General features: G+C 43.0%; 2 protein-coding genes across 3 annotated transcripts in view; one reads left to right on the top strand and one right to left on the bottom strand.

Moving 5' to 3' along the window:
* abi3a (ABI family, member 3a) overlaps nt 1-10037 on the top strand; it is a 32991-nt gene extending 22954 nt beyond the window's left edge. Inside the window, exons 7-12 of one of the 2 annotated variants that reach the window (XM_034152767.1) lie at nt 41-288; nt 371-502; nt 596-721; nt 3089-3217; nt 7530-7658; nt 9154-10037. In XM_034152767.1, coding sequence (XP_034008658.1) covers nt 41-288; nt 371-502; nt 596-721; nt 3089-3217; nt 7530-7658; nt 9154-9317 — 928 coding nt within the window. In that variant the 3' untranslated portion in view covers nt 9318-10037. The remainder of the gene's footprint in view (nt 1-40; nt 289-370; nt 503-595; nt 722-3088; nt 3218-7529; nt 7659-9153) is intronic. The other variant, XM_034152766.1, reaches the window with a different exon arrangement.
* A 1369-nt stretch (nt 10038-11406) lies between these two features.
* Nucleotides 11407-13404, bottom strand: LOC117500071 (interferon a3-like). The gene is made up of 5 exons (XM_034152769.1): nt 13165-13404; nt 12701-12772; nt 12464-12616; nt 11622-11699; nt 11407-11532 (listed from the first exon to the last, which is right to left on the bottom strand). The coding sequence occupies exons 1-5, from the start codon at nt 13402-13404 to the stop codon at nt 11407-11409; spliced, it is 669 nt and encodes a 222-aa protein (XP_034008660.1).
* Between the last annotated feature and the right edge of the window lie 1151 nt (nt 13405-14555).

The raw sequence follows: 14555 nt of genomic DNA, 5'->3' as shown, positions 1-14555 counted from the left end.
ATTAATAATAAATAATAATATATCTTCTGTAATCTCTCAGCTCCAGTTTTGGGAGGCCTGTAGCTCCGCCCACCCTCCCCGCCCCCCCGGCCCCTCCGGAGAGTGACATCATCAACAAGCTGCTGGACGACGCCCCGCCTCCTCCTCCGGCAGCCAATCAGATGTCAGTTCAGGAAGATGAGGTCACTCTTACCACGCCCCCTCCTCCTCCTCCTCCTCCCCCTCCTTCAGGAGATCCGACCAATCACAGTGCTCCACCGCCGGCCCCGCCCCTCTGCCTGGAGACAGGTAGGCCCAAACATTACATCTGTCCACGATTGGTTGACAGTTATTGTGAGTGGATGACATCACATCCTGTCTGTGTCCTCAGTGGTGGAAGAGGGCATCTTCCCCGCCCCCTCTCCCCCCCCTCCCCCCTCCGAGGATGACGGCTTCCCCCCGCTGACCAATGATGGCTCAGAGCTGCCAGCCCCGCCCCCCCCACCCAACCAGGAACTAGATGGTACCTGTCTGTCACTTTCTTCTTCTGTGGTGTTGTTCCTCTCTTCTTCTGTGGTGCTGTCCCTCTCAGTCTCTTCTTCTGTGGTGTTTTCAGTGACGCTCCCTTCCAATAGGAGGCGCCCTCGCTCGCCCCCTCGCTCTGTCTCTCTGAGGGTCCGCTCAGGCCCCGCCTCCCGCTGCCGCTTCACACGCTCTCTCTTCCTGCCTGCTGTCCAATCACGTAAGCCGGGTAAGGGTTTAGGGATCACTGGGTAAGGGTTTAGGAGTAACTGGGTAAGGGTTTAGGAGTAACTGGGTAAGGGTTTAGGAGTCACTGGGTAAGGGTTTAGGAGTAACTGGGTAAGGGTTTAGGAGTAACTGGGTAAGGGTTTAGGAGTCACTGGGTAAGGGTTTAGGAGTAACTGGGTAAGAGTTTAGGAGTCACTGGGTAAGGGTTTAGGGATCACTGGGTAAGGGTTTAGGAGTCACTGGGTAAGGGTTTAGGAGTCACTGGGTAAGGGTTAAGGGATCACTGGGTAAGGGTTTAGGAGTAACTGGGTAAGGGTTTAGGAGTCACTGGGTAAGGGTTTAGGAGTAACTGGGTAAGGGTTTAGGAGTCACTGGGTAAGGGTTTAGGAGTAACTGGGTAAGGGTTTAGGAGTCACTGGGTAAGGGTTTAGGAGTCACTGAGTGAGGGTCTAGGAGTCACTGGGTAAAGGTCTAGGGGTCACTGGGTAAGGGTTTAGGAGTCACTGGGTAAGGGTTTAGGAGTACCTGGGTAAGGGTTTAGGAGTCACTGGGTAAGGGTCTAGGGGTCACTGGGTAAGGGTTTAGAAGTCACTGGGTAAGAGTTTAGGAGTCACTGGGTGAGGGTCTAGGAGTCACTGGGTAAGGGTCTAGGGGTCACTGGGTAAGGGTTTAGGAGTCACTGGGTAAGGGTCTAGGGGTCACTGGGTAAGGGTTTAGGAGTCACTGGGTAAGGGTTTAGGAGTCACTGGGTAAAGGTCTAGGAGTCACTGGGTAAGGGTCTAGGGGTCACTGGGTAAAGGTCTAGGAGTCACTGGGTAAGGGTCTAGGGGTCACTGGGTAAGGGTCTAGGAGTCACTGGGTAAGGGTCTAGGGGTCACTGGGTAAGGGTTTAGGAGTCACTGGGTAAAGGTCTAGGAGTCACTGGGTAAGGGTCTAGGGGTCACTGGGTAAGGGTTTAGGAGTCACTGGGTAAAGGTCTAGGAGTCACTGGGTAAAGCTCTAGGAGTCACTGGGTAAGGGTCTAGGAGTCACTGGGTAAGGGTCTAGGGGTCACTGGGTAAAGGTCTAGGAGTCACTGGGTAAGGGTCTAGGGGTCACTGGGTAAGGGTCTAGGAGTCACTGGGTAAGGGTCTAGGGGTCACTGGGTAAGGGTTTAGGAGTCACTGGGTAAAGGTCTAGGAGTCACTGGGTAAGGGTCTAGGGGTCACTGGGTAAGGGTTTAGGAGTCACTGGGTAAAGCTCTAGGAGTCACTGGGTAAGGGTCTAGGGGTCACTGTGTAAGGGTTTAGGAGTCACTGGGTAAAGGTCTAGGAGTCACTGGGTAAGGGTCTAGGGGTCACTGGGTAAGGGTTTAGGGGTCACTGGCTAAGGGTCTAGGAGTCACTGGGTAAGGGTCTAGGGGTCACTGGGTAAGGGTTTAGGAGTCACTGGGTAAAGGTCTAGGAGTCACTGGGTAAGGGTCTAGGGGTCACTGGGTAAGGGTTTAGGAGTCACTGGGTAAAGGTCTAGGAGTCACTGGGTAAGGGTCTAGGGGTCACTGGGTAAGGGTTTAGGAGTCACTGGGTAAAGCTCTAGGAGTCACTGGGTAAGGGTCTAGGGGTCACTGGGTAAGGGTCTAGGAGTCAATGGGTAAAGCTCTAGGAGTCACTGGGTAAGGGTCTAGGGGTCACTGGGTAAGGGTTTAAGAGTCACTGGGTAAAGGTCTAGGAGTCACTGGGTAAGGGTCTAGGGGTCACTGGGTAAGGGTTTAGGAGTCACTGGGTAAAGCTCTAGGAGTCACTGGGTAAGGGTCTAGGGGTCACTGGGTAAGGGTTTAGGAGTCACTGGGTAAAGCTCTAGGAGTCACTAGGTAAGGGTCTAGGAGTCACTGGGTAAGGGTCTAGGGGTCACTGGGTAAGGGTTTAGGGGTCACTGGGTAAAGGTCTAGGAGTCACTGGGTAAGGGTTTAGGAGTCACTGGGTAAAGGTCTAGGAGTCACTGGGTAAGGGTTTAGGAGTCACTGGGTAAGGGTTTAGGAGTCACTGGGTAAGGGTTTAGGAGTCACTGGGTAAAGCTCTAGGAGTCACTGGGTAAGGGTCTAGGGGTCACTGGGTAAAGGTCTAGGAGTCACTGGGTAAAGGTCTAGGAGTCACTGGGTAAGGGTCTAGGGGTCACTGGGTAAGGGTTTAGGAGTCACTGGGTAAAGGTCTAGGAGTCACTGGGTAAGGGTCTAGGGGTCACTGGGTAAGGGTCTAGGGGTCACTGTGTAAGGGTTTAGGGCCCCGGACTCTCCTGTGTTTCAGGTTCACAGATTGGCTCTGTTTGCAGATGATCACTCGCTCTCTTTTATCAACACTGACTGATTCCCTCTGTCTGTCAGTGATGATCCCGCCCCCTCCTGCCTACCCTCCCCCCCCATGCTCCTCCCTCCCCCCCCCTCCCCCCGCACCCTGCTGCCCCCCCCCCTCCTCAGCTCGACTCTGCTTACCTGCTCGACTTCAACACCTGGGTAAGAAAACACTGCAGCTTCTTTTAGTGTAGTACTAGTACGTTCTACTAGTACTCTGTTAGTGGTAGTATTAGTCCTGTACTACTAGTACTCTGTTAGTGGTAGTATTAGTCCTGTACTACTAGTACTCTGTTAGTGGTAGTATTAGAACTGTACTGCTAGTACTCTGTTAGTGGTAGTATTAGTCCTGTACTACTAGTACTCTGTTAGTGGTAGTATTAGTGCTGTACTACTAGTATTCTGTTAGTGGTAGTATTAGTCCTGTACTGCTAGTACTCTGTTAGTGGTAGTATTAGTCCTGTACTACTAGTACTCTGTTAGTGGTAGTATTAGTTCTGTACTGCTAGTATTCTGTTAGTGGTAGTATTAGTCCTGTACTACTAGTACTCTGTTAGTGGTAGTATTAGTCCTGTACTACTAGTATTCTGTTAGTGGTAGTATTAGTCCTGTACTACTAGTACTCTGTTAGTGATAGTATTAGTCCTGTACTACTAGTATTCTGTTAGTGGTAGTATTAGTCCTGTACTACTAGTACTCTGTTAGTGGTAGTATTAGTCCTGTTCTATTAGTATTCTGTTAGTGGTAGTATTAGTCCTGTAGGTATGTAGCTAGTATTCTGTTAGTGGTAGTATTAGTCCTGTAGGTATGTAGCTAGTATTCTGTAAGTGGTAGTATTAGTCCTGTAGGTATGTAGCTAGTATTCTGTTAGTGGTAGTATTAGTCCTGTAGGTATGTAGCTAGTATTCTGTTAGTGGTAGTATTAGTCCTGTACTACTAGTATTCTGTTAGTGGTACTATTAGTCCTGTAGGTATGTAGCTAGTATTCTGTTAGTGGTAGTATTAGTCCTGTACGTATGTAGCTAGTATTCTGTTAGTGGTAGTATTAGTCCAGTAGGTATGTAGCTAGTATTCTGTTAGTGGTAGTATTAGTCCTGTAGGTATGTAGCTAGTATTCTGTTAGTGGTAGTATTAGTCCTGTAGGTATGTAGCTAGTATTCTGTTAGTGGTAGTATTAGTCCTGTAGGTATGTAGCTAGTATTCTGTTAGTGGTAGTATTAGTCCTGTAGGTATGTAGCTAGTATTTTGTTAGTGGTAGTATTAGTCCTGTAGGTATGTAGCTAGTATTCTGTTAGTGGTAGTATTAGTCCTGTAGGTATGTAGCTAGTATTTTGTTAGTGGTAGTATTAGTCCTGTAGGTATGTAGCTAGTATTCTGTTAGTGGTAGTATTAGTCCTGTAGGTATGTAGCTCGTATTCTGTTAGTGGTTAGTCCTGTAGGTATGTAGCTAGTATTCTGTTAGTGGTAGTATTAGTCCTGTAGGTATGTAGCTAGTATTCTGTTAGTGGTAGTATTAGTCCTGTAGGTATGTAGCTAGTATTCTGTTAGTGGTAGTATTAGTCCTGTAGGTATGTAGCTAGTATTCTGTTAGTGGTAGTATTAGTCCTGTAGGTATGTAGCTAGTATTCTGTTAGTGGTAGTATTAGTCCTGTAGGTATGTAGCTAGTATTCTGTTATACCTCATTCACACCAACGCAACTCCGGTTCTAGCTCTGTGCTAGAGCTTTTCAGGTTCAGCACCGCCCAGAGTCCGACTGGTGCTGCGTCATTGCGTCATCGTTTGCGTCATGACGTAACCGTTTGCGTGCCTGCTTCATAAAGCCAAACCGTGCGGAAACCCCTCACAGCTCACACCGACAACAACAACAATGGCCGATTGTGCTCCAGCTTCCTCTGTACCTCTTCGGAAGACCAGATTCCCAGTAGCTAGCTGGTCTCTTCAGAGGACCAGATTCCCAGTAGCTAGCTGGTCTCTTCAGAGGACCAGATTCCCAGTAGCTAGCTGGTCTCTTCAGAGGACCAGATTCCCAGTAGCTAGCTGGTCTCTTCAGAGGACCAGCTTCCCAGTAGCTAGCTGGTCTCTTCAGAGGACCAGATTCCCAGTAGCTAGCTGGTCTCTTCAGAGGACCAGATTCCCAGTAGCTAGCTGGTCTCTTCAGAGGACCAGATTCCCAGTAGCTAGCTGGTCTCTTCAGAGGACCAGATTCCCAGTAGCTAGCTGGTCTCTTCAGAGGACCAGCTTCCCAGTAGCTAGCTGGTCTCTACAGAGGACCAGCTTCCCAGTAGCTAGCTGGTCTCTTCAGAGGACCAGATTCCCAGTAGCTAGCTGGTCTCTTCAGAGGACCAGCTTCCCAGTAGGTAGCTGGTCTCTTCAGAGGACCAGCTTCCCAGTAGCTAGCTGGTCTCTTCAGAGGACCAGCTTCCCAGTAGCTAGCTGGTCTCTTCAGAGGACCAGCTTCCCAGTAGCTAGCTGGTCTCTTCAGAGGAGCAGCTTCCCAGTAGCTAGCTGGTCTCTTCAGAGGACCAGATTCCCAGTAGCTAGCTGGTCTCTTCAGAGGACCAGCTTCCCAGTAGCTAGCTGGTCTCTTCAGAGGAGCAGCTTCCCAGTAGCTAGCTGGTCTCTTCAGAGGACCAGCTTCCCAGTAGCTAGCTGGTCTCTTCAGAGGACCAGCTTCCCAGTAGGTAGCTGGTCTCTTCAGAGGACCAGCTTCCCAGTAGCTAGCTGGTCTCTTCAGAGGACCAGCTTCCCAGTAGCTAGCTGGTCTCTTCAGAGGACCAGCTTCCCAGTAGCTAGCTGGTCTCTACAGAGGACCAGATTCCCAGTAGCTAGCTGGTCTCTTCAGAGGACCAGCTTCCCAGTAGGTAGCTGGTCTCTTCAGAGGACCAGCTTCCCAGTAGCTAGCTGGTCTCTTCAGAGGACCAGCTTCCCAGTAGCTAGCTGGTCTCTTCAGAGGACCATGCTTCCCAGTAGTTTCTGCATCGTTGTGTACAAACTGGATAAAACGCTGGCTTTTTGTTGTTGTTCAGGAGTTTATATGCTAATGTTTAAAACTCAGTTAATGGGGCTCATTTTATATTGCTTCAGCTTATAATCGTAACAGATCGAAAAGTTCAGATTCATTTTTCAATAAATGATTCCACAAACAACAAACAACATCATTATTACTGTGATGGCTTCCTTGTGTTTCCATCAAGCCACTCGACGCCTTAAACAGACACTTCTAACTCCTTTCTTTCCTTTAAATTACTCACAGTTTGAAGAGTTGCTTGGCCTCCGATGGTTTAGATGATGTTGCGATGTGTTTGCTCAAAATAAAATAACAAACTTTTGCACATGCAACAAAGAAAATAGGCCTTTACAATATTCAAAAGAAATAGGCAAAACTCAAATAAAATAACAAACAACTTAGGTATTCTTTCTTTCTTGATAATGCTTATAACTTCATAACTTAAAGGGTACTTGTACGATTTGTATGTACGTGTACGTGTACGTGTACGTGTACGGTACGATTACGGTTAAAAACTGTTCCTCGACGGCGTCTCTCAACAGGTTGCCCATCACTGTGGCTTTAGCACAGGCGCCATGGGAATTGTAGTCCTTTATAGTGCGTTGACTACAGACGTCACAATTAGGCCTTTCTTATAAAAGCAAAATACTGGCTCTAACAATTACATTCAAACAAACTACTTGATGTAGTAGATGAAGTACATTATTCAAAAGTTTACATTAACTTTGAATAATAACACGGGAGAAACGGATCCTCTCTTTTCCTCTCTCTCCCTCTCTCTCTCTCTCTCTCTCTCTCTCTCTCTCTCTCTCTCTCTCTCTCTCTTCTCTCTCTCTCTCTCTCTCTCTCTCTCTCTCTCTCTCTCTCTCTCTCTCTCTCTCTCTCTCTGTTTCTCATGCAACTCAGTGGGCGGGGCTTCAGGTGATCATGCAGAGCTGCGTGTCTCCGTCAGACTCAGCAGCTGATCTGATCTCTCTCTCTCGTCCGGTTACACTTCACTCGCGTTCATGTCCATATCGATCAGATCCAGCTCTCCTGATCGGCCTTTATAGAGAGCACCGATCAAACTATTAAGAGTGAATATCGGCCGATAATGGTCGGCGGCCAATCGATCGGAGCATCCCTAATTATTACCGGACATTTTGACCGGCAGGTTTTGAATTTACCGTTTTTTAATACATTTGACCAGCTAAAAACCGGTAATTACCGGCTAACGGAAACCCTGCACAGTAGTACTTTTGTTCTGTGTCATACCGTTACGTACTGTCAGGGCCGTCCCTGTCGACGCTCGCGAAACAGAGGGCCTCATCATATAACTTTGCGTGGGGCCTCAAGTTGGGCAGGGACAGCCCTGCGTACTGTCACGGTGCTGTAAACCCTCAGCTCTGCTGCTTCCTGTCAAAGCCCCGCCTCCTCACTCCTGATTGGCCGACCCCAGTTTTCACTAACGGGAAGTGTGTTCTCAGATTTAGAGCTGCCGGCCATGCCCCCTACTCTCTTATTGGACGATCAGGGTTTTTTTGATGACATCATGCCACCCCTCCCTCCACCAGTGGACTACGACACCGACGCCCCCCCGATATACCTGGAGAAAGGTACTACTACTGCTAACTACTACTAACTAATACTATTACTACTACTAACTACTTAGTAATAATACTACTACTAACTAATACTACTACTACTAACTAATACTACTACTATCAGAATCAGAATACCTTTATTCTACTACTACTACTACTACTACTACTACTACTAACTACTAAGTAATACTACTACTACTAACTAATATTACTACTACTACTGCTAACTATTACTACTACTACTGCTAACTAATACTACTACTACTAACTAATACTACTACTACTACTAACTAACTACAACTATTACTAATACTACTGCTAACTAATACTACTGCTAACTAATACTACTACTCCTAACTAATACTACTACTACTACTAACTAACTACAACTATTACTAATACTACTGCTAACTAATACTACTACTACTAAGTAATACTACTACTACTACTAACTAATACTACTACTATCAGAATCAGAATACCTTTATTCTACTACTACTACTACTAACTACTAAGTGATACTACTACTACTACTAACTAATACTACTACTACTAACTAATACTATTACTAATACTACTACTAACTAATACTTCTACTATTAACTAATACTAATACTATTAACTACTAAGTAATACTACTACTATCAGAATCAGAATACCTTTATTCTACTACTACTACTACTACTACTAACTACTAACTACTAAGTAATACTACTACTACTAACTAATAGTACTACTAACTAATACTATTACTAACTAATACTACTACTATTAACTAATACTATTACTAATACTACTACTATTAACTACTAAGTAATACTACTACTACTAACTAATACTATTACTAATACTACTGCTAACTAATACTACTACTACTACTACTACTAACTAATACTACTACTATCAGAATCAGAATACCTTTATTCTACTACTACTAACTACTAACTACTAACTACTAAGTAATACTACTAATAACTATTACTTCTACTTACTAATACTACCAACTAATACCAATACAACTAATACTATTACTACTACTAACAAATACTACTACCACTACTACTAACTGATACTAATAGTACTACTAACTAATACTAATACTACGAGTAACTAATACTAATACGACTACTACTAACTAATACTGATACTTCTACTAACTACCATTAACTACTACCACTAATGCTACTTATGTTTATTTTTCTACTGCTACAAACTACCACTTCTAATACTACTACTCTACATAAAGGTATACAAAGGTATATAAAAGGTATATAGAGGTATATAAGTGTGTATGAATGTGTATAAAGGTATGTAAATAAAGTGATATAAGTGTGTGAATGTTTAATAGAGGTATATAAAGGTACATTAAGTTATATAGTGGTGTGTATAGGTGTGTATGAGTGTGTGTATGGAGGTATAAAGGTGTATTTAGTTATATAGAGGCATACAGGGGTGTGTTTGAGTGTGTTTGGAGTGTGTGTGTAAGGGCAGTACTCTGTGTGTCCAGTGGAGGCGCTGTACAACTACGACGCCTCCAAACCCGACGACCTGTCACTCAGCGAGGGCGACATCATCTACCTGACACATCGCCATGACGACGGCTGGTGTGAGGGTTATCTCCGCGGCAACAGCGGCTTCTTCCCCCAAAACTACGTCCAATCATGTGGCTAGACTGAAGCCCCGCCCCCTCCCAGTGGCCACGGGGACCAATCCGTGTTGACTAGTCAATGTACTGAGTTACTAATAACCAGCCTGAGTTTGAAGTTCCTATATATTTAATAATTCACAACAAACTAAGATTAATATTTAAAATGTAGTTTAAACTGGTTCATGGTTTGAAAATAATACAAATTATAAATACATGTTTATGATCGAGTCTACGAGTCATTTATTTTATATATTCATATTCATCTTGATTGTATTTAAATCAACTTATATTCAGAAGAAATGACACATTTATTTTAAATGTTGTAAATTCACTTTAAATTAGAAATCATAAATTAAACATGAGTTATAGATTTTAGTTCTTCTGTTGAATTCTCATTAATTTATCACCAACACATGTTTAGCAATAAAGATGTAATTATTTTATGTTAAGAATTAAATTAAATGTATGGAGACATTTAGGAATTATTATTTCTAAAATAAATATTTCTAGTTATAAATATATTTCTTTGTTAGCAAATCAAACTGAGTTTTAGTATTAAATATTACATTTGAATTACAATGTATTTAGAGGTTCTATTTAACGTGTCTCTGCTGCCCCCGGAGGCCATCACTCAAACTACAGACCCACTGTTTAATAATAATAATCTGAGATATTTTAATCAGAGATGATCGCAGTGTTTCTGGATGTATTGATTATCAATAAACACGTGGAATATGATCTGACGTAATCCCTGTGTTTGTTCACTGATTTACATTCAAATAAACACACAGCTGCTTCGTGAAGCTAATGCTAACGCTCACAGACTTCCTTATAATAAATACAATATCTGATCTGCCCCCTACAGGACAGATGTGTTTCCTTATTATAATATCTGATCTGCCCCCTACAGGACAGATGTGTTTCCTTATTATAATATCTGATCTGCCCCCTACAGGACAGATGTGTTTCCTTATTATAATATCTGATCTGCCCCCTACTGGACAGATGTGTTTCCTTATTATAATATCTGATCTGCCCCCTAGAGGACAGATGTGTTTCCTTATTATAATATCTGATCTGCCCCCTACTGGACAGATGTGTTTCCTTATTATAATATCTGATCTGCCCCCTACTGGACAGATGTGTTTCCTTATTATAATATCTGATCTGCCCCCTACTGGACAGATGTGTTTTCTTATTATAATATCTGATCTGCCCCCTACTGGACAGATGTGTTTCCTTATTATAATATCTGATCTGCCCCCTACTGGACAGATGTGTTTCCTTATTATAATATCTGATCTGCCCCCTACTGGACAGATGTGTTTCCTTATTATAATATCTGATCTGCCCCCTACTGGACAGATGTGTTTCCTTATTATAATATCTGATCTGCCCCCTACTGGACAGATGTGTTTTCTTATTATAATATCTGATCTGCCCCCTACTGGACAGATGTGTTTCCTTATTATAATATCTGATCTGCCCCCTAGAGGACAGATGTGTTTCCTTATTATAATATCTGATCTGCCCCCTAGAGGACAGATGTGTTTCCTTATTATAATATCTGATCTGCCCCCTACTGGACAGATGTGTTTCCTTATTATAATATCTGATCTGCCCCCTACTGGACAGATGTGTTTTCTTATTATAATATCTGATCTGCCCCCTACAGGACAGATGTGTTTCCTTATTATAATATCTGATCTGCCCCCTACTGGACAGATGTGTTTCCTTATTATAATATCTGATCTGCCCCCTACAGGACAGATGTGTTTCCTTATTATAATATCTGATCTGCCCCCTACAGGACAGATGTGTTTCCTTATTATAATATCTGATCTGCCCCCTACAGGACAGATGTGTTTCCTTATTATAATATCTGATCTGCCCCCTACTGGACAGATGTGTTTCCCTTTCATAAATACATCTTCAACACAAGCTTCATATAAAATATTTAATGTCAGTCATCAAAAGGTTTTCAAGTGCATTCAGACAGTAAACAGAATAAATACTTTAAATAGAAACATGAAAATAAATAAATAAATAAATAAACAAATAAATATATAAATATATAAATATATAAATAAATAAATAAATGCATAATAGATATTAAGGGTGATGTCGGCGCCGCCTCGCAGACTGATCTTTGATGTTCGGCTGAACCAGAACATCCAGCTGCACCAGGTGAGCCCGGGTCTCCCACCTCACCTGCTCCCAGGACCCCCTGCTGCCCCCCTGCAGAGAGACACACTGTTAATACAAACACACACACTGCATATAAACACACACACACACACACTCTCTGTGTTCTACAGTGTACTCACAGTGCGGAGCAGGGTCACTTTCTCCAGCATCCTGAAGTATTTGCGCAGCGTGGTGACAGCTGATGTGTTGGAGGGAATCTGCACACACACACACACACACACACACACACCTTTATTATAATGAGTCAGCATTTCATCACTTGCTTTCCCCTGGTTTTGTCATGGAAGTCATGTGACCGTTCTGTAGTTCCTTTGTAACCCTAACGTGAGAGGACATTCAGCATCAGGTGTCTCTTATTGTGAAAGGACTTCTAATTGAAGTGTCTTATTGTGAAAGGACTTCTAATTGAAGTGTCTTATTGTGAAAGGACGTCTAATTGAAGTGTCTTATTGTGAAAGGACGTCTAATTGAAGTGTCTTATTGTGAAAGGACTTCTAATTGAAGTCTGTTATTGTGAAAGGACGTCTAATTGAAGTCTCTTATTGTGAAAGGACTTCTAATTGAAGTCTGTTATTGTGAAAGGACGTCTAATTGAAGTGTCTTATTGTGAAAGGACGTCTAATTGAAGTGTCTTATTGTGAAAGGACGTCTAATTGAAGTCTGTTATTGTGAAAGGACGTCTAATTGAAGTCTCTTATTGTGAAAGGACTTCTAATTGAAGTCTGTTATTGTGAAAGGACGTCTAATTTAAGTCTCTTATTGTGAAAGGACTTCTAATTTAAGTCTGTTATTGTGAAAGGACTTCTAATTGAAGTCTCTTATTGTGAAAGGACGTCTAATTGAAGTCTCTTATTGTGAAAGGACTTCTAATTGAAGTCTGTTATTGTGAAAGGACATCTAATTGAAGTCTCTTATTGTGAAAGGACTTCTAATTGAAGTCTGTTATTGTGAAAATGCTCACGCAGTGTAGCACGTCCTCTCGCTGCCTGTTGATGTTCGTCCGGAATTTCTCGGTGGAGGTTTGGTTCCAGCCGGCGGCGGACATGTTAGCGTTGTTGAACAGCTGAGCGATGAACGACAGAGTTTCTCCCACGAACGCCAGCTGAGACTGCACCTGCACAGGTGAGCAGTGATGACATCATCAGTATCAGAGAGTGAGGTAAAGAGAGAAATAGAAGGTATGTATTTTGATATTCACCGTCTCCCTCCGGATGCGTCTGTAGGCTCTGTTCGGGAACGGGACCGGGCGCTCGTCTCTCAGCGGGCCGCCCTGCCGCACAAACGCACACATTATTTACTTACATATATATTTACTTACTTTTTTACTTTCTTTTATTTAAGTATTTTCTTCTATTTCTTTTTCTTTTTTTCTACTTATGTTTATTTCACCACAAACTGCTGGAAACTGTTTTCATTATAAATCATTACAAACAGAACATATACATGTTCATAACTGTGTGTGTGCGTGTGTCTCTGTCTGTCTGTCTGTCTGTCTGTGTCTCTGTCTGTCTGTCTGTCTGTCTGTCTGTCTGTGTCTCTGTCTGTCTGTCTGTCTGTCTGTCTGTCTGTCTCTGTCTGTCTGTCTGTCTGTCTGTCTGTGTGTGTGTGTGTGTGTGTGTGTGTGTGTATGTGTGTGTGTGTGTGTGTGTGTGTGTGTCTCACCATGCTGTTGATCCAGTTCAGAGCCTCTCCACTCTGCGTGCTGTAGTCCGACAGCCAATCAGAGCAGAGCGCCGAGGTCAGCTGAGCAGAGAGGACGAGGAGAAGGAGGCGTGACATCATGATGAAGGTGGAGGTGATGAAGCTGATGAATATGATGGTGATGGTGATGAAGGTGATGATGAAGCTGATGGATCTCCTGGAGGTTCTGTCTCTTTCTGCAGATCTCACACTTTTATCCATCGCAGAGTGAAACAGAGAAATTCCCAGTTTCCCTTTCCACTCTACAACACCAGGTAATACTATAATATTACCATACTGCTGACAATACTCTGTAGTAATACACATACTTATATATATATATATATATATATATATATATATATATATATATATATATATATATATATATATATATAAGTATTATCAGCAACATGTTGGAAGTATTTAGAGTATTTATGATTTAAAGCCTGCTGCTCATAAATGATGATATCTCCCGTCAGTAGAAGTACACAGTAGAAGTACACAGTAGAAGTACACAGTAGAAGTACACAGTACACAGTACACAGTATAAGTACACAGTACACAGTACACAGTAGAAGTACACAGTACACAGTACACAGTACACGGTAGAAGTACACAGTACACAGTACACAGTAGAAGTACACAGTAGAAGTACACAGTACACAGTACACAGTACACATTAGAAGTACACAGTAGAAGTACACAGTGTTTTATTGTGAAAGGGTTGATATGATATTATAAATAGAGTTTATTGTGAAAGTCCCTTCACTTTTCTGCTTCACACTTTCACTTTCCAGACTTTGCGGCACAGAAAAGAGCCCTTCAGAATAAAAGCTTCCCTTCAGAATAAAAGCTTCCCTTCTCCCCACAGATCAGTGGAGAGGCTCCGGTTTCACCAACCGGAAGTGACGTTGCGTGTTTGTGTGTGATATTCAACTTTGAAAGAAAGCTCTTAATCTGAAGGCGTCCCTCCGTTTGTCCGGAAACGGTGACGTCAGCCTCGTTTTCGCTTTCTGGTCGTCTAGGAAACTGATGAGGCAACGCTGTGACGTCATACCCGCTGATGTGGGTCTTACTCTTCCACTATTCTTGCATTTGATGTATTTGTGCTGCTATGTTTGTCATTTTCATTTTCTTAATGTTTTATGTGAGGGACTGGAAAGTAGCTCAAAGCTAAATCCGGCAATTTACACTTGGTATATTTCATGTTTTAAAGGTGGGGTAGGTAATTCACTTCAGAAACACTTGTTGTTATATGCCATGGAATGCTCTTAACATCCAGATAGCAATGAATATCTGAAGTGCTTTGACAAAAAATCCATAAAAAATATCATCTGTGGAAGCCGTAGTACTGTAAAAAGCACGACCAA

The sequence above is a fragment of the Trematomus bernacchii genome, unplaced genomic scaffold (genome assembly GCF_902827165.1).
Source record: "Trematomus bernacchii unplaced genomic scaffold, fTreBer1.1, whole genome shotgun sequence".
In the NCBI taxonomy this organism is placed as follows: Eukaryota; Metazoa; Chordata; class Actinopteri; order Perciformes; family Nototheniidae; genus Trematomus; species Trematomus bernacchii.
Note: the sequence above shows the minus strand (reverse complement) of the source record. Positions and strands in the feature narration are given on the sequence as shown.

Bases quoted from the DNA above. Each gene is read 5' to 3' on its own strand.
- LOC117500071 (XM_034152769.1), bottom strand. From the start codon at position 13,404: ATGGATAAAAGTGTGAGATCTGCAGAAAGAGACAGAACCTCCAGGAGA. The intron at 12,773-13,164 runs GTGAGACACACA...TTTGTGCGGCAG, and splicing joins TGAACTGGATCAACAGCATG to GGCGGCCCGCTGAGAGACGA. The intron at 11,700-12,463 runs GTGAGCATTTTC...GTGTGTGTGCAG, and splicing joins GAGAGGACGTGCTACACTGC to ATTCCCTCCAACACATCAGC.